General features: G+C 39.5%; 1 protein-coding gene across 1 annotated transcript in view; it reads left to right on the top strand.

Moving 5' to 3' along the window:
• LOC117256981 (copine-9-like) overlaps positions 1–19,941 on the top strand; it is a 351,865-nt gene that overhangs the window by 30,355 nt on the left and 301,569 nt on the right. The window contains exon 2 of the mRNA XM_033626735.2: positions 2,671–2,711. Coding sequence (XP_033482626.1) covers positions 2,671–2,711 — 41 coding nt within the window. The remainder of the gene's footprint in view (positions 1–2,670; positions 2,712–19,941) is intronic.

Raw genomic sequence — 19,941 nt, 5'->3', positions numbered from 1 at the left:
TTAATCAAACAATAAACAGTGAAAGAAATCTTAATTCTGTTCAGGAGCATGTCAAACTCTTTGTGCAAATTTTAAAACATTTTGTTAGTGTTTAGCAGCTGACAATGGAAACAGAATAAATAGACCAAACAAAAATCTCGACTGTGGTCAATAGTTTCTGTACAGGTTTTATACCCAGAGTATTTAATTTTTGCTGTTTCTCAATCAAAAGAACAACCAAGATGGATTTTGATGATAGCGTGAAGTAGCATGGGATCATTCATTGCTGATGAAAATCTATCTATCATTCTAATTGAATAGTTGGAAAGTCAGTCACACAAGTCACACATCTACTGTGGCTAATGTTATGTAGTGAATTCAGTCACGGGGTAGACCAGCACTGTTATCTGTGGTCAACACAGTCATACCAAAATGTGTTGAATGTTATAATGTTATAACATTACTGTATGCATTGGCAGGTCTTGTCTTCTTCTCTCTCTTTTGTACTTCTTCTGGTTAATGGAGGGTGGTAACTGTTATGTCATTACTTTAGTTACTGCATGCCAATCATGCATGCAGAAGGTTGCTGATGACATGACATGAATGCAGCATTATTATTAGTATTATAGTGCATTATGCTAACATATTAGCATGAAGTGCCGGAGCCAAGGACAATTTTCAAACTACATACTAATTGTATATATATGTAGCCTACTGCATACTAATCATTATGGTTTGTTTGCATTAAGCAAACAAGACATACTAGTTCTAGACATGTAAGTCTTAAACTGCCTCATTTTAAGTTTAAATCACCAATTGTTTTTACATTTCACCTAATGTTGTATTTAACAGTCCATTGTTCTTAACTTTATTCTTTTTTTTTCTTTTTTTTTTTTTACATCTGCCTGGTTAGTTAAACATTAATTGTGTATTTTGTTGTTGTGTTTCATCTGTAAAGCACCTTGTTACACTGGTATTGATTCTTCTTCTTCTTAGTGACACCCACTAACATTTGGCTTTTTAATTTAGTGGGGATGGTTTTAATTGGCATTCACTGACTCTGACACATGACTCTGCAGTAGTCATGGGTATTTATTGCCCTCAGCTCTGATCAGCATTGATGCGAACAAAACTCCTGGATGAACGCACAGATTTTAGATCCCTTAACTGGTGATATGCAATAATGCGCAGTCACAAAACACCATCCGTCTTCGTCCAAGCAGCGTTCAAGCATCTATCCAAATCATACCCCATTTTGACAGTCATGGGCTGGCTTGGCCTAGCTTGGCTTGGCTTTGGCTGTCAGCCCAGCACAGCAGGGATTTGCACTTCCATTACAACAGGGTAACCTTCTTGAAGGTGTGTCTTAAACTGATGATGGCTTATCTTAAGTGATAATGTTTAAAACCAGAGTGCTGATCTATGGCTAAAGTCCCTTGTTATTTTTGTTGCATGTGTTTTTCCACAGCAGGGCAGGTAAAAGAAGTTTACTTGTTGGTGGTGAGCTGTTTGCAGAGGTGCAGTAAGAGCTTGTTGTCTGCGGCTCTTCATCTAATATCTCACTGTGGCTGTTTCTGCTTTCACTTTCCTCCCTACCTTATTAGCAGACTTGCCTTTGCTGAATAGAATCTGCTAAGAAAGTTCTGCTAATTCAGTAATAACACATTTATTTTCCTATAGATTCTTCACAATAAAAGTCCCATATTATTTTGTTATGCATAAACTTTTATTGTGAAACACCAAAATAGGGAAATGTTGAGTTTTTCATGCAGCAACTTCACACAACTTCTAATATGGCAGATAGCTAACAGGAAAACAGTAAAATAAAGCAAATATCTAAAGTAAAAACAGGATGCAGGAGAGAAACTCAACTCGAAACCACAGAGATTCAGGAGACATTTAAAAAATGCCTTTCTTTCTGCAGACAGCAGTGAGTATGGTCTCGCAGCACACAAGGCTTGTTCGAGGGGGAGAGGGGGGTCATTGGGGATTGGCTGTGGTTGGCGAGACATTACCACTACCCACTTGAAGGCGGGTGGCCTGGCTTTTGGACTTACTCCTCACAGGGTCCATCTCTAGCGTGGTTTAGCGTGGCACGCTACCTCTAAACTAGCAATGGAAACAAAAATTGGCGCGGCAACTTGGTGTGGCCAAGAGTGCTAATGAAAAAAAGGGAATTAGTCTGCACTAAGTTTGAAAGAGAGACTGAATAAGTAAGAGATAAAAAGAAGTAACCACTGTTTCTTTCCTTCATGCTGCTGTCTGATAGTGATGTCTAGTAATGATGATAATAGTCTATCCTTTACCTGTTCTCTAGCCTTTTTGTGACGTTGACGTGACACACCAAAAATAAATAAATAAATAAAAATAAAGCTGCATACACAACTCTTATCTATTGGCAATGGGAAAGAAGTCTATAGCCTAATTTTAGCTGGTTTACCTTTGTTTAAAAAAGCTGCGCACACATGCTAATTCTGGTGGAAGTGGGGTATTAGACTCCCATGCTGCTGTCATGTTATGTTTAAGATAATTAATGGGCCAGTTTGGATAAAAAACGGTGCATCACAGTCATTTTATAAGGACTAAAACTGAATTTCAACTATGACTGTATCTACAGTAATCTGAGATCTCAGCTTTACAGACAGAAAAAAATTGCTTTTTCAGTCTCTAACCTCTTTCCTTCTGTTGCAGAAATCTGTTAGACATGGACACCTTCTCTAAGTCTGATCCAGGTAACTGCTGCCATTTTGTCATTCATTATTTTCATCAAATTCAACGTGCATGTTTGCAGTTTCAGCTCAGCAGTGATTTCACGTCCCCAGTGCCATTTACACTGCACAATACATTACTCAATCAGACTGTTTTCAATTTCATGCAGCAATTATTAAATCACCACTTTATGCACCTTGTCAGTGCACGCAGCAAGCATCAGTGAGCACTAATGCAGTGAGTCACTCCCAGAGCATTTACACACACACAATCGACAGGCCAGGGAATGAAAAGCTGTGTCCCATGGGTCAACTGGCAGACTTTGAATCAAGTTTTGTTCCCAATTAGGGCGACTAACCACTGGAAGATGATTGACACTTAATGATTGCTGGCCACATACACAGAGACAGAGTGAGAGACACAGCATGAGCAGCAGTAAGAGGCGGACAACAAAGTTACTGTGATTAGTGCCACACTTTGAGCTGTTTGGAAGAGGTGACCAGAGAGAAAAAGAGAACCAGGGATTCAGAGGAAGAAAGCATAATTGGCAAATGACACGGGATGACAGAAAATAAATGGCTGACAAGAAAGATTTCTGCTGGTTTGGTGAGGCTGAGATACAGACAGACAAAGATTTAGTCCTTTGGGTAGACAGAATCCACATGGTTTATCACTTCATTATCCACATCATGGCTGTCACCATCATCATCTTGCATGCTACTGGATAACAAGTGGCTCTCCCAGTATTTATTTGTGGCTATGTTGGTTCTATTTTAAGACCATACCTGTGTATTTTGCCTTTTGTAGTCTTTTTAACGCAACACATGCATGCAGTATTAGAAAATACATTGTACAAAATGCATGATTTAGAGTTTTCATACTCAACATAACTTTCTTTTTTAATGTTTTAAAAAAATGTGATGTATGTCAATCAATCAATTCAATCATTTTTATTTATGAAGCTCAATATCACAAATTGATGGTAGAAACCTCAGGAAGAGCAAGGAGGGATCCCTCTTCCAGGACGTGCTAGACGTGCAATAGATGTCGTACAGAACAGATCAACATGATAAATTTACAGTGTTCCACTCTCTGGAACAGAAGCACACAGCTGCTTATTATGCAGAATGATGCTCAGATGACATCATTCTGCATAAAGAGTAGCAATGTACCTCTGCTTCAGAGTGTGTGTAGCTTATTTTTGGAGAAATGGCCCTTTGGAGCAATGTACACTGATTTTCAGAATAAAATAAATATATTAGGTGGTAAAAAAAAAAAAATCAATCAATCAATCAATTTTATTTATAAAGCCCAATATCACAAATCATAATTTGCCTCACAGGGCTTTACAGCATACGACATCCCTCTGTCCTTATGACCCTCGCAGTGGATAAGGCAAAAGTCCCCAAAAAACCCCGGGGAAAAAAAATGGTAGAAACCTCAGGAAGAGCAACTGAGGAGGGATCCCTCTTCCAGGACGGACAGACGTGCAATAGATGTCATACAGAACAGATCAGCATAATAAATTAACAGTAATCCGTATGACACAATGAGACAGAGAGAGAGACAGAGAGAGAGATGCAGGTAATGACAGTAGCTTACAACAACATTATTGAAAGTAATAATATTATAGTTATAGTTCTGGCTACTGTGGTACAATATATTGAAAGTATGTATTAATATCTGGCAGTATACGTGTGTGACAATAGTCATATGTGTATAATAACAGTAGAAGTATGACTAATGACTAATGATGGCAGCAGCAGCAGGAGGCATCAGGCAGGACCACGGCAGCAGTACAACCACACACGTCACGCTGTCCAGGCACCGCTGCAATATGAATTAATCTGAGAGACAGTGGAGCACAAAGGCTCCAGAGAAGAAGCCGAGTTAGTGACATCCAGAATGGCCGAGTTAGCAAGATGCAGTAATAGAATACGAGAGAGAGAGAGAGAGAAGGAGAGAAGGTGCCCGGTGTATTATAGGGGGGTCCTCCGGCAGACTAGGCCTAAGTCAGCCTAACTAGGGGCTGGTACAGGGCAAGCCTGAGCCGGCCCTAACTATAAGCTTTATCAAAGAGGAAAGTCTTAAGTCTAGTCTTAAATGTGGAGACGGTGTCTGCCTCCCGGACCGTAACAGGAAGATGATTCCACAGGAGAGGAGCCTGATAGCTGAAGGCTCTAGCTCCTGATCTACTTTTGGAGACTTTAGGGACCACGAGTAACCCTGCATTCTCAGAGCGCAGTGTTCTGGTGGGATAATAAGGCACTATGAGCTCACTAAGATATGATGGAGCTTGACCATTTAGAGCTTTATAAGTTAACAGTAGGATTTTAAATTCAATTCTGGATTTTACAGGGAGCCAGTGCAGAGAAGCTAAAACAGGAGAAATATGATCTCGTTTCTTAGTTCCTGTTAGTACACGTGCTGCTGTATTCTGAATTAGCTGGAGAGTTTTTAAGGACTTACTAGAGCTACCTGATAATAGAGAGTTACAGTAATCCAGCCTAGAGGTAACAAAAGCGTGGACCAATTTTTCTGCATCTTTTCGGGTCAGGATAGGCCTAATTTTCACAATATTACGCAGATGAAAAAATGCAGTCCGTGAGGTTTGTTTTAAATGAGAATTAAAAGACAAATCTTGATCAAATATTACTCCGAGGTTTCTTACGGTAGTGCTAGAGGCCAGAGCAATGCCATCTAGAGAAACTATGTCATCAGATAAAGAGTCTCTGAGTTGTTTGGGGCCAAGAACAATAACTTCAGTTTTGTCTGAATTTAACATCAGGAAATTGGTGCTCATCCAAGTTTTTATGTCTTTAAGGCAGTTATGGAGTTTAGTTAATTGATTACTTTCTTCTGGCTTCATCGATAAATACAACTGAGTATCATCTGCATAACAATGGAAATTTATAGAGTGATTTCTAATGATGTTACCTAAAGGAAGCATATATAGAGTAAATAGGATTGGTCCGAGCACAGAACCTTGCGGAACTCCAAAACAAACTTTGGTACGTAAGGATGATTCATTATGAACGTCAACAAACTGAAAACGATCAGATAAATAAGATTTAAACCAGCTTAGTGCAGAACCTTTTAGGCCAATTAAGTGATCCAGTCTCTGCAGTAGAATTTGATGGTCAATTGTGTCAAACGCCGCACTAAGATCTAATAAAACAAGTACAGAGATGAGTCCTTTGGCTGAAGCAATCAGAAGGTCATTTGTAATTTTAACTAGTGCTGTCTCAGTGCTATGATGCACTCTAAATCCTGACTGAAATTCCTCAAATAAATTATTATCATGGAGAAAATCACACAGCTGGTCTGCGACTACTTTCTCAAGGATCTTTGACATAAAGGGAAGATCAGATATTGGTCTATAGTTGGCTAACACCTCTGGATCCAGGGTGGGCTTTTTTAGGAGAGGTTTAATTACAGCTACCTTAAAAGACTGTGGTACGTAGCCTGTTAATAAGGATATATTGATCATATCTAATATATGAGTGTTAACTAAAGGAAAGACCTCCTTAAGTAGCCTAGTTGGGATGGAGTCTAAGAGACACGTTGATGATTTAGATGAAGAAATCACTGCTGTCAATTCTTGAAGAGAAATTGGGGAAAAGCAATCTAAATATATATTAGGTCTTACAGCTGTTTTTGAGGTTAGATAGGTACTATCTGAGGACAGGAGGTCATGAATTTTGCCTCTAATAGTTAAAATTTTTGTCATTAAAAAAGCTCATAAAATCATTACTGCTAAGGGCTAAAGGAATACAAGGCTCAATAGAGCTTTGACTCTCAGTCAGCCTGGCTACAGTGCTGAAAAGAAACCTGGGGTTGTTCTTGTTTTCTTCTATTAATGCTGAGTAATAGTTTGCTCTGGCATTGCGGAGGCCCCTCTTATAAGTTTTGAGACTGTCTGCCCAGATTAAACGAGATTCTTCCAGTTTGGTCAATCGCCAATTCCTTTCAAATTTCCACGATATTTGTTTTAACTTACAGGTTTGAGAGTTATACCAAGGAGCGAACTTTCTTTGCTTTTTTAACTTCTTTTTAAGAGGAGCTACAGAGTCAAGTGTTGTTCGCAGCGAGCCTACGGCACTATCGACAAAATGATCAAAGTCGGTACAGGAAACCTCTGTTACTGAGGGACTTGGTATTGAATTTAACGACGGAGTAATCTTTTCCTTAAATTTTGCGACAGCACTATCTGATAAACATCTAGTATAGTAACTGTTGCTGAGTGGGGTGTAATCGGGTAAAAAGAAATCAAAAGTAATCAGATAATGATCCGATAGCGAGGGATTCTGTGGAAAGACTTTTAGGTTATCAATTTCAATTCCATACGTCAGAACTAGATCGAGGGTATGGTTAAAACAATGAGTGGGTTCATGTACACCCTGACTGACGCCAATGGAGTCTAATAATGAGATGAACGCGGTAGCCAGGGAGTCATTATCAACGTCGACATGAATGTTAAAATCGCCTACAATAATAACTTTATCTGATTTAAGAACTAAACTGGATAAAAACTCTGAGAATTCAGATACAAATTCAGAATACGGGCCAGGAGCACGGTACACTATAACAAATAAAAGTGGCTGCGAGGTTTTCCAGGTCGGATGTAAAAGACTAAGAACGAGGCTTTCAAATGAATTATAATCTAGTTTAGGTTTAGGGCTGATTAACAGACTAGAGTTAAAAATGGCTGCAACTCCCCCTCCTCGGCCGCTGCCTCGAGGAATGTGGGTATTATTATGACTGGGAGGAGTGGATTTATTGAGACTGACATATTCATCTTGACACAGCCAGGTTTCAGTGAGACTGAGTAAATCAATATGATTATCTGATATTAATTCGTTTACTAACACTGCTTTAGACGATAGAGACCTGTTATTTAACAGTCCGCATTTAATTCTCCTGTTTTGTCTTTCTGTCACAGAAGAGGTTTTAATTTTTATGAGGTTATTATGCACAACTCCTCTTTGTTTAATTTTAGATTTAAATAATTTAGGTGGTCGGGGGACAGACACCGTTTGTATAAAACTATGAAAACTATGGCTGGGTAACTGAACTAGAAGCTCAGAGAGGCGTATAGGACTGCGTCTCCGAGTCCTGGTCTCAACTCTGGGTTGTCAGGGATTTGATTTACTAATAAAGTTTGCCAGGTTCCTAGAAATGAGAGCAGCGCCATCCAAAGTGGGATGAATGCCGTCTCTCCTAATAAGACCAGGTTTTCCCCAGAAAGTTTGCCAATTATTAACGAAACCCACATCGTTTGCTGGACACCACCTGGACAGCCAGCGATTAAATGATGACATGCGGCTAAACATGTCATCAGTGGTCAGATTTGGGAGGGGTCCAGAGAAAACTATGGAGTCTGACATCGTTTTTGCATATTCACACACCGAGGCAATATTAATTTTAGTGACCTCCGATTGGCGTAACCGGGTGTCATTGCCGCCGACGTGAATAACAATCTTACTGAATCTACGTTTAGCTTTAGCCAGCAGTTTTAAATTTGACTCAATGTCGCCCGCTCTGTAAAATCTGTAATCACACACACAAACAGTGCACTGTTTAAATCTACGTTTTTTTGATTGGCATTATTAGCAGTTGCAACTAGAGCACTTGGAGAACGCAGACCTCCGCAAGCAGCTTGGATTTCCTGACATTTTATTATTTCATCCACTTCGCTTCAACCGATCACCACCAAAATTTTATCATCTGTTCCTTGTCCCATTATCAACTTTTCCATTATCATCTGTTCCTTGTCCCATTATCAACCTTTCCATTATCATCTGTTCCTTGTCCCATTATCAACCTTTCCTGAAAATTTCATCAAAATCCGTTCAGAACTTTTCGAGTTATTTTGCAGACAAACAAACAGACAAACAGACCAACGCCGGCGAAAACATAACTTCCTTGGGGGAGGTAACAATGGGCAGTCCCCGCATCGTGTCTGGTACAATCCAAGTTTTCCAAGTAACTCAGCAGACTTAAGATATTTTACAATATGAGGCAAGGGTGAGCAGACGGAAGAAAACCTGACCAGTGTAGAAGTAATGAGACTTGCGAGTTGGATGGAGTGGCTGCCTGTGATGATGGGATTGTTTGTGGCTGGCATATCAGATATACTACATACATATTAAAATTGAACACAGCTACCCAAATGTTCCTTCATTACAAGCAGGGATATTGACTGATTTTGTTATATTAAAATAAGCCAAAAAACATACATTTTTAGGGGATTTTCCAACACCACTGATGGATTGCTGACGTGTTGTGTTGTGTTGTGTTGTGTTGTATTGTGTTGTGTTGTGGGCTTGCAGCATTTTTTTTTTTTCTAAATGTTACACATGCGTCATCAAGTTTGTAAAGATATTTATTGCATTTGTATCTGTTGTCTATTTGAAGTGCATTTTCCCTTATTGGCCACTGTATAATGTGTATTTGAAAAGTCGTGGATGGGCTGAACCCTGGTTTGTGAATGCGACATACTGAACTGAACTAAAGAAAACAAAAAACACTTCCTAACTTGACTGTTAGTGCCCTATTTGCCTCGTGTTTGTGTTTGTATATATGTATGTGTGTACGTGTGTGTTTGTCATCAGTGTGTCCATATATGCCTGTGTGTTTGTTGTTGAGATGTTTGATAGTGAGTGTGTATATGTTAGTGCTGTTGGGTCGTGTATTCCACAGTGACTGTTTCTCTGTAGCACAGATGAAGGAGCCTCAGATCTCGGTGTCAAAGCACACACAGTACTATCACTAACAGAAAAGAAACTCTCTTTGAACATTAGTCGTACACTACACCCAGACAAAACCAAAGCCGGGGCTGCTTTTTTTCGACACAGCATAAAGTCAAGTCAAAACAAATCGGGTGTGAAGCAGGCGCTCTCTAACTTTAAACCCCCCTCAGGTAGAGGTGCTCTGTGTGCTATTGTGTAACAGTCAGATTTGCGGAGGGAATTGGTTTGCTCACTTTATGATACAAGAACCTTCTTCAAGCTATGACACAAGGCTCTCTCAGAGATCCTGGTAATGGATAAAGGGGTGAATGGAAAGCAATGTGGAAGCAGCTGCAGCTAAATCTGGGGACCTCATTCTGAACTCATCAAATACTGCCGCTTTGTCAGTGATCTGGGCATTAGATACACTGCGCAAATCGCGTACACAACATCGTGAACTCTGAACTGAACTGAAAATTTTCACTTACGAGGTTGTGAACACTACAAGAGGAGGGCATTCATGTAGACCCCCTAACATGACCCCATTTGAACTCAGCATGTGTTAATTAGCTTAGTTAGCAGATGCTATGCTAGTTTTCTGTGCACTGTGGTGTACATGGGGATGCAATTGGGTGGTGGAATGTGATGTTAAAATGTGGCTCAGACATTGTTCAAAGGCATAGATTTTTTTTTTTTTTTTTACCAAATACAAACTTTAGATGACATTTAGTTGAGGTGCTGTGTGGCAGATAGCAGACACATGCAAGCCTGTGACAACATAACTACCTTAACAAGCACCTCCAGTGGCCATTTGAGGAACCTAACATATCCACAATGGCTTCATTTGTCAGCCCTGGAGGTTGCAGCTTGGTTTTAACACAGGGGTTATTATTTCTAATAAACTTCCCTGTATGTAAATTGCACAGCCTTGTTTAAACACAAAGTCGCTGTCATCAAGAATAACCAAACAAGCCCTAAATTTGCACGTCCTCATTAGAGGCCACTTCACTGATGATGATTGATTACTAGTCTGTAAAAACATTTAGAGAGAGATACACTTTTTGTAATATGTGGGAACACCAATAAACTACTGTAATGTCAAATGTTAAACTGTTCAGTAGTGTTGTGTGGTAGTTTGATAGAAAATGAATTTTCTGAGGCCAATGGGCTTTCTTGGTCTGGAAACAGTGATTTTCTTGCTGAGTAACTAGTTCACATGTATGATTTTACTATTGATTGGCCCATGACTCCTTCTGTTTTTCTCTCTTTGGCCCACAATCAAAAAAGTTTGGCCATCCCTGTTTTAATACCTGCAACCTCAAAGTACCTGAGAAGTAGACACTGCACTTCTGAAATAAGATGAACATCCAGGGCATCATGCTTGTCTTTTGTTTGCGGTTTTTTAAACCATTTGAGATTTGTTTGATGGAACATTTTACAAGGTTTCACACTTTTGAAAAAAAGTTCTGTGTTTATGTGAGTCCTTACGGTACCTTAATCTCACAGACTCATGACAAACTCTCACAAGTATATCTTTGTGATAATTATCTGATGTCAGTCTGCAGATTTGGGTCTGGTTCACAGACTCCAGCTTTCTCATCTTGTTTAACAATAATTGCTAGATAAGTGTCTTTCTGTAAGATTTTTTTCCTCTCTTGATAACTTTATTTTTGCATCAGTTCTCATTTGAAAGCGTGTTGTATTCCCAACAAGTGCATTTGAGTCCCTCTTCAACTTCCTGTAAAACACTATTAAAAAATCACAACACAGCCAGCCTAACTTACACCTCCTACAGACTGTGAGGCTATAAGTAATTAAGTAAGTATGTTTTATTGTGAGCTACACTGTGCAACATGAATCTAATAAACTTGGGTACAACATCAAGTTTGATGTATGCAGACTGTACGAACACAACGCCTAATCACAGTCTACAGTGTACGTTCATCGACATCAGTATGCAAGAACAAAACATCATCAGTGTGCATCATCCATCTGGTCGGAGAAAAATGAAAACAAACATAAATCCAATCCTCCTTATAGTGGCATTTACATGTGTCGAAGAGGAGGAGGAGGAATAGAATGTGGGTGTGGTCATGGCTGGGGAAAAGAGGCCAACTTGGCATGCAAATTTTACAGAAAGAGCTCAAAATGTATGTATTTGCACCTGCTAGCATTTAGCATTGTCATGTTGATCAGTGTGTCATTTCAAGCTGCATTTCTATTGGTTGGTTAGTAGATGTAGGTCATAACAGCAGTCACACAGTGAGATGGTCATCCCAAATTTCTGACACTGTCAGAATTTTATCCCAGGCTGTCTTTGATCGCAAGACCGCAGCCACCCGTGGGCAAACAAATCAGTCTCCAGTGTGCCGCTGTCCAGCAACCTCAAATCTGTGGGGAGGGGGGGGGGGGGGACACGACTCATGGCAGTATTTTGAATTTGAGTGCAGTAACCGTTTTGGCCACATTCTTACATACAGCGCCTTTAAATGAAATTAAATCAAATCCAATCAAACTGAATTAAATTTATTCATTCCGAAAGTTACATTGCTGATGCATGAAAGGTTTGAGTTTGCTACAATGTATCACTCTGGTCTCTCTGTTTTCATCTATTGTTAAATTGTAACTGTAACTGTTGTTACTGTAGCAGTGAGTCCTCAGAGTCAGTCAGCAGGCCATGGATCCTTTATTGACACATCCCATAGATTGGTCTTTCTTCCTGGGCTGGTTGGAGGTGGGGAACCATGATTGAGGGTAATGATTGTGTCAAAGGGGTCCTGAACTTCAAACCTTTCCTCCCTGTCGGGGGAAAGAGGGAAGCTGGACTTGCTGTGGCCACGATGCCCCCACAGCTCTTTCATGTCCCTGGTTAGACCCTCTATCTGACCCAGGCGTCCGGTCACAACGGGACAGGGTCAATACATACTGATAATGTCACACAGCATTGACAGCTACTGATAAATGACTGAGCCTGTTCACCAGGTAGATCCATGCCTGTAGGTAACTGACTCACTTTAGAGAAAGAGTCAATACATTGTAACATTCTGTATTGATTGTGAGTGTGTGTTAGAGGTCACATGCTGTCTGATTGGTGGCGAATGGCAGAAATATACAAGCCCTGTTGCCAGAAGAAATTGTTGACATTGTACAATTCTGTAAACCACAGACTCATTACTTTTGTATATTTCATATATTTCATAATATTGTTTCTAAGGGCACATAGATTACATGAGCTCACCTTATCATCGGGAGGTGAAAGGGATGGTGGATGGCTGCCAAGTTATAGAACACTGATTGAGACTAACAAACAGCAAAACTGTGTTATAGTGAGACATTTATGGCATTTCCAGCCATGACTGTGCCACCAAAAACAGGTATTTTAAGCTTAGACATAATCTTTTCCTAAACATGACCACATGTTAACCACAGCATTACTGAAATGTAAATACATGTCAAATCAATCAATCAATCAATCAATCAATCAGTCAGTCAATAAACCAATCTTTTTTTTTGTCACATGGAAATATATATGGTACAACCTCAGTGAAAAGTGATCAGCTCTTTGAACTTGTGCACTAGAAGTTGTCAGAAGGAGAGTTTACAGACTGGTTAAGTGATTTCGACATCCCGATGCCACCACTGTCCATAGCCACCCACAAAACACTTATTTATTCAACAGGGACAGTGCACGGCTACTTAGCTGCACCAGAGTAAGTTATAAGCTAATTTTCATCTGTAGTCCCTGGGCAGGAAACAGAGAATAATTTCCCCGCTAAAGGACATTATTGTATAAAAAACAAAATTGATAAATAGAACATATTCATGACACAACACTTGCAAAATAAACTTCAGAGCCTATTTTAGCATTCAGCTGAGCTGATAGAGAGGTGACTGGAAACAGCCGCTCCTATGTCATAATTTATCAGAAATAAAGTTTCAACATATCCACTAATGTACACATGTCGCATATCTTTGGTTTGCAAATGAACATGCCAACATTTAATCTGGGGATTTGGTTGACAAAACAGACAAGTTATTGTGTGCATGCTAAGGCAGTGCTCTCATTAACCTTGCTTTCAGCAGCAACAAGCAGCTGATGACGAGCCCACTGTACAGTGCTGTATGTTACCTCCCCATCACCAAACAGCAGATAGACATGGGTAGTAACTACCTGGTGGACATAGTGGCAGCTGAAACGTCAGATATTTCTCTCAGGCACTGTTGGAAACCAAAAAAGAGTTACAGAGAGGTGTGAATATTACATGTTCTATGTCAGGTGGCCAGAAAGACTGCAAATGGTACAGTTAAGGTGACAAGATTTTTGAAATGAAAACTGGGGTCATTTCCAGTCCAGCAGTAAATATATCATCAAATTATTCAAAGTTATTATCTGTAAAATAAAAAGGAGAAAAAATTGGGGTTTCATTTGTTAATGGTAACTGTTGCACTGTAATAGTCTATGATGCAAGCTGATTGATAAAATCAGGAGCTATATATCCAGTAGCAACAATGTTGTTTTAAACTGTGCCCAAGCCCCTGTAATAATATCCTTTATACAATTATGTTGGTGCACAATATTGGATTCGATATGCTGATATATAACAACTTATTTGACTGGTAACTGATACCAATATTGATATATCCACTTTTTTCACCACCTAATTTTAGTGATCATCAAGTCTCTTCTGTAGTCGAAGTTACATCATATTATGCATGCTTACAAAAAAAAAAAATAAAAAATCAATTACTGGTCCTTTGACCTATTGGGAAAGCTCCCACAACTGAAGCTACCATGTTGATTAAAAATTACATCAGCTAGAGGTAACATCACTTGCTACTAATCGGTTAGGTCTGAATAATAACTCATACCAAACAGGAAACAGCTCACGTGATGTTGTATCAGCTAGAATTGCAGCATTACATTCAGTGTCCATATTCACTCTCTGTTTTAATAAAGGTCACAAACAAATGTGAATGTTTTCTTTCCGAGAGCACTGCATTTCATAAAGTCTGGTATGCTAATAAACCAGCTTGTTGCAGTTTGATACCACCGATGAGGTTTCCAGAGGATGGGGTTCACATTAGCTTTCCTTTCCAAGTGGGCGAGACAGTACCTTCTCCTTTTCTCTGAAAAGGCTTCCCATTAAGCTGTTCCTGCGCTGAGCGTGGACGACTGTGTTTACAGTCTCTGCTGGGCTTCAGCCTTGCCTTCATCTCTGTGGAAATGCCTGTGGGATTAGATTTTTGATTCCAGCTATCATCTGCTCACATCCTTTAGGTGAGCAGCACTGACCAGGCAAAGCTCTCAATGATGGGTTTCTCCTCACATCGATAATCCATCACACAAATCTTTACCTCCACACTAAAAAGACCCAAACCACTGTCAATTGACTGCTGCTCTGAAGCACAGAAATATAGAATTTCCTCTTTTCAGAAGGCTAACCCACTTTCTGCTTTGCTGTTGGATTTTTTAGGTTTTACAATAAAATTACATTTATCTCATCCACTTGGCACTTAGTCTTCTCTGGATCTCCCCAAATCAATTGATCTTGCTTACTTTGTATATGCAAGGAACTACATACAAACTCACAAAAGCAGAGCACAATCTACCCGTTGGGGTCCAAAAGTAGTTGCTAGGGCAGTCCAGTCTCCTATTTTCATTTTTAAAGATACAGTTATCTGCCCCAACAAAATATGTCACATAAAGCCTTTTTTTGGCGGTGGCACATGTTACAGCAAATGTAAAATGTGCATCATGTTACATATGCTGGAATACTACTAAGCTGCAAAATGCCAGTGTTGTTAACCAGGGCTGTACCAAATGTCATTTTTTACATTGCATTCGAAGCTTGTGCTGGGGTCTTCGCAGCATACTGCAAGCCTCCAACTTTTTGCATTATACTATGTGGTTGTGTTTGAGAAAAAGACAGAGGATGACAGAGAGATGGGAAGTGGACTATTGTACACAGTGTTTCTGTAAGTCATTAACTTATTCACAATGCTGCTTTGTCACTTTTTGACCCATCTGCCTGTGGGTTACAGGTCAACCCACTACTAGTTTTAGTTTCCCAGGGTTTGCAGTGCACCCATAAGGTCAGGTCAAAAGTCAGGTAGTAGGAAGGTTGGATTAAAAAAGGCCTGACCCTGTCTTGAGGGTATGACAATTATGTTTCACTAATGTTTATTTAATAGTTGAAATTGCCTAAAAATGATTGTAGCTTATTGATCCAATCAGAAAATTCTTAATGTGTCATTTTCAGAACAATGTAAGTCTGACTTTAGCCTTTGATTTTGTTGTGAAATTAAAGAAAATGCAGCAATGTTTTTGCATTTGCTAGTCCTTTGGTCACTAAAAATCTTCTTTTACCAAATGATTGCACAGTTTTTGAATAACAAGCCTTTTAACCGAATGTTAAAAGTGCACTGAAGTGAAATAAAGTAAGTTCTTATTTAACACCTGTCATATGCACAAGACCAATATGTTAAACCTGTGAGAGAATAAATGATTACAAATAAATAGTCATATAAAAATAATGCTAGTCATTTAATATGCAGTGCAGTTCATAAAACCCCAAATGATCAAATGTTCTGTATCAGCAACTGCTATTTTGCTCTAGCTTTGGTAATTACTAGTTATAGCAGTAACACCTTGGATTTACCTGATTATCACAGTGTATTCAATGAATACATCTAAAAAATGTCCCAAACAATAAATGATGAAAGAATTTCAACACATATGCTCAGTAGCCACTTTATTAGATATGCTTACAATTTCTTGCTATTCAATTTTGCTTAGTTTATGATGTTCAGATCTAGATGACAAATTTGTAAATTTAATTAGATGTTTATTATTGAGGATGCAGTAGAAAGTGCTGTACCAGACAACATTATATTGATGAGAGATCCGTGCCAAACAGCCATGACTATCCAGAGAAGGCTGATGTCTCCATGAATGATACCCTCACTAGGTTTGGGTGATATGACAAAATTATCATTCAACATGATATTGGTTGGCCATGGTAATTGTTATCATGTGTCCATGATAACAGGAAGATATTTAATTTATCAATGCATGTTATGAATTCATCATTTTTGCTTTCTCTACACTTTACTGCATTGTTGTAGCGTACTAGAAAATGACACGCTAGCATACGCTGGATGCTATAAGTAATTCACCATGTAGCATTAGCCCTAACTCCAGCCGGAAAGATGTCTCCTCTTGGCAGGTGCCCTTATTTGGTGATTCTTTGGTATTAAACCAAATGAAAAAAGGAGGAACAAAAAACATGAACAAAGTGCGATAAAAAATTCGGGACTAAAGATGGAAACACCACAAATCTTTGCGCCTAACTGAAAACAGACTCGATCTACAAAGAGTAGCCAGACCAAAACTCCTACCACAATATGCAATCAACCTTCATCATGTGACGAATGCACTGATGGGAGTGAAGAGTGAAAGAGTATGAAGAGTAAAAATCCATGTTAGAAGTCAAGTTGAGGTGGTGGACAAACACAGGACTTTCACCCATTGGATGGGTGTTCATGTCCCATGTGAAACCAAGTGAACTTTGTGATATTTTAAGATAGGCCATCAACATGTATTTATCCTTGGCCTAACCTATGTAATTTTAGTTTCCTAAACCTAACCTACACAAATTTATATTTAGTATGTAATGTGACAATGCCCAAACATGATCCTTATCCTAAACCTAACTAACGTAACTTTACTTTTCTTAACCTAACCGACTAAAATAACATTTAGTATGTAATGTGACAATGCCCAACCATGATCCTTTTTCTAAACCTTTTGACTTTACTTTCTTATATCTAACCTAGGTAAGTTCATTACCTTAAGTATGTAACTTTATATTAAGTACATAACAATGCCTAACTATGTTTTTTGTCTAAACCAAACCTACGTAGCTTTCCTAAACCTAACCCATGTAAATTTACCTGAAGTACATAATGATGTCCAACCATTATTCTTGTCCTCAAAACCAACCAACATGACTTTACTGTCCTAAACCTAACCTACATAAATTTCCATGTAACTTTGCTTTCATAAACCTAACCTACATAAATTTATGTTAAGTACATAATGGGATGATGTCCAACCATGTTTTAACCTATGTTACTTTACTTGCCTAAATTTAACCTATGTACATTTCTGTACGTAACAATGCCCAACCATGTTTGTTTTTCTAAACCTAAACCATGTAACTTTACATAAAGTATGTAATGTGAATGGTCAGATATCATAGGAAGAGTTGTATGAGGACACATTGTAATAATGACCTCACCACAACCTTCACACAACATACATCACACTCTCACTGTAAATGTTTTAGGCACACTGGCCTCCATCAAGAAAAGTACATACATGGTGTATGTGTTTGTGATCATAATAAATGCATGTTCGTGCCATACTGTAGCAACACACACACACACACACACACACACACACACACACACACTCAGTCTGGTCAATGCCTAAAAATGCTTCACTTTTTTTCTTTCCACCAAATGGAATCAGTTAGCCAACCGACCCTAAACTCTCAGCCTCTTTCTCTCTGTTTCAGTATTTATGAATGTAGCTTGACCCTGTTTTCCTTTCCTTCCCTTCTTTCCTTTTATTTTTTCTTTGAAGAGAAGAGCAGAGAGAATTGGGATGTACTGGTCCCAGTGGTGGCTAGGTTGTCTTGTTTGACTGGCCTGCTGTCCCATTGAAGCAGAAACATGATGCTTTCTCTACACTGTCTGCCATTACCATGGTCTGCTTTGGAGAGGAGAGGAGAGGAGAGGAGAGGAGAGGAGAGGAGAGGGGAGGGGAGGGGAGGAGAGGAGGCATTGGAAGGAGGATGTAAGGAGGAGGAAGAAGAAATAAGGAGAGGAGAGAAAAGGGGAGGAGAGGAGAAGAAAGGAGACAGGAGAGCAAAGAAGGAGAGGAAAAGAGATGAGGTTTGATTTTCTGTAGTTTATATATATATATATATATACACATATATATACATATGTGTGTGTGTGTGTGTATATATATGTAAAACGCTATATATATATATATACAGTACCAGTAGCAGCTTGTGGTGAAATTGGGTGGGAGGGCTATCGCATTAGGCCTATGGCCTATACTGATCAATAGTTCAGCTGCAGTAACAGTAACATCATACCGAGATACAGTACCAGGTTACAGCAACAATGCACTTCAACAAAACTAGAGAATTAGGCTAACTACAAAAATGTTCTGATGCCAAAAGCTCTCTCTCTCTCTCTCTCTCTCTCTCTCTCTCTCTCTCTTTCTATCTCTTTCTCTCTGGCTCGCTCAGCTTACACGACTGTACACACAGACAGGAAAGGTAAAGAAAGGAAAGGAGTAATGCTCCTTTAATAAGAGGTTAGGGCTTGGGCCTAGGGCTGGGCGGTATGGCCTAAAATCAATATCACAGGATTATTTGGGGGGGGGATGCGGTGACGGTATGATATCACGGTATCGTCTTCTCTCTTTTTTTTACACCTTAAATAAAACAATTTAAAAAGCCATACAAGTCTAGGATGGAAACTATTTATCGTAAGAAGTAAAACGGTTGCTAATCCATCTATTATTGTGAATAAAACATTATAGTATGTATAAACTTAGAGGGAAGAGGGAGGGCCGGTGGCTCCCGGGCCCCTTCTCCCGCGGGCCTGGGTTTGGGGCGGTCGGCCAGGCCACCTCCATCACGTAGCGAGGGAGGTGCGTGAGGCAGGCAGGCAGGCAGGCAGGCAGGCAGGCCGCCGGGCCGCATTCTGTCGCTGTAGCCAGAGCACTGCGGTATGAAGGTAACCACAAAAGCAGTACTGCAGCTCATGTTTACTGCGGTAAGTTACTGTCACCGCGAATACCGCCCAGTCCTACTTGGGCCTACCTTATTTGGAGAGAAGCTCACATCGACAGCCTTTATGGGATGCAAACAGGTTAATCACCAAGTCATTTAAGTCTGATGATTTTTGGATGAGGTCCTGCTCGATAGACAGCATTTAAAATAATCCACCTCGTTCAGCATGATGCTAACGCAATTCACAAGACTCAATGCTCACTCTCCCACTACAGTAACAGCGGGCAGGCCCTCACTGTACTTCCACGCACGGTCACTGGCCAAAAGTCAGTGGCCTGGGCTGAATTAATTTAGTCCAACTGGACAGTAAATCAAGGGGGCTTGTCACGACACCTGTCACTCACGATGTGACAACAATGATTGGAAGCTGATTCTAGAAGTATGGGCTGTAAAAAATCAGCCCATTTTGATAAATCCCGCATTTTTGTGACTATTTTAGTGCTGTTGCTGCTAGCCTATAGGTTCCACCAAAAACAATCAGTTCTAAGGTTCAATAACTAATATTTTAATATTTTCTTTAATTTAATAATTTTCTCGTATTTATTGTAAAAGATAGGCAGGGCTTAGTCCTGCTAGTCCATTTGTACCAGCAGTCTCTGTACAGAAAGTGTGTCTAAACTTTTGATTGGTACTGTATATATATATATATA

Source organism: Epinephelus lanceolatus, chromosome 1 (genome assembly GCF_041903045.1).
Source record: "Epinephelus lanceolatus isolate andai-2023 chromosome 1, ASM4190304v1, whole genome shotgun sequence".
NCBI lineage: Eukaryota > Metazoa > Chordata > Actinopteri > Perciformes > Serranidae > Epinephelus > Epinephelus lanceolatus.
The sequence above is the reverse complement of the archived record's forward strand: the minus strand, read 5'-3'. Positions and strand labels throughout refer to the sequence as shown.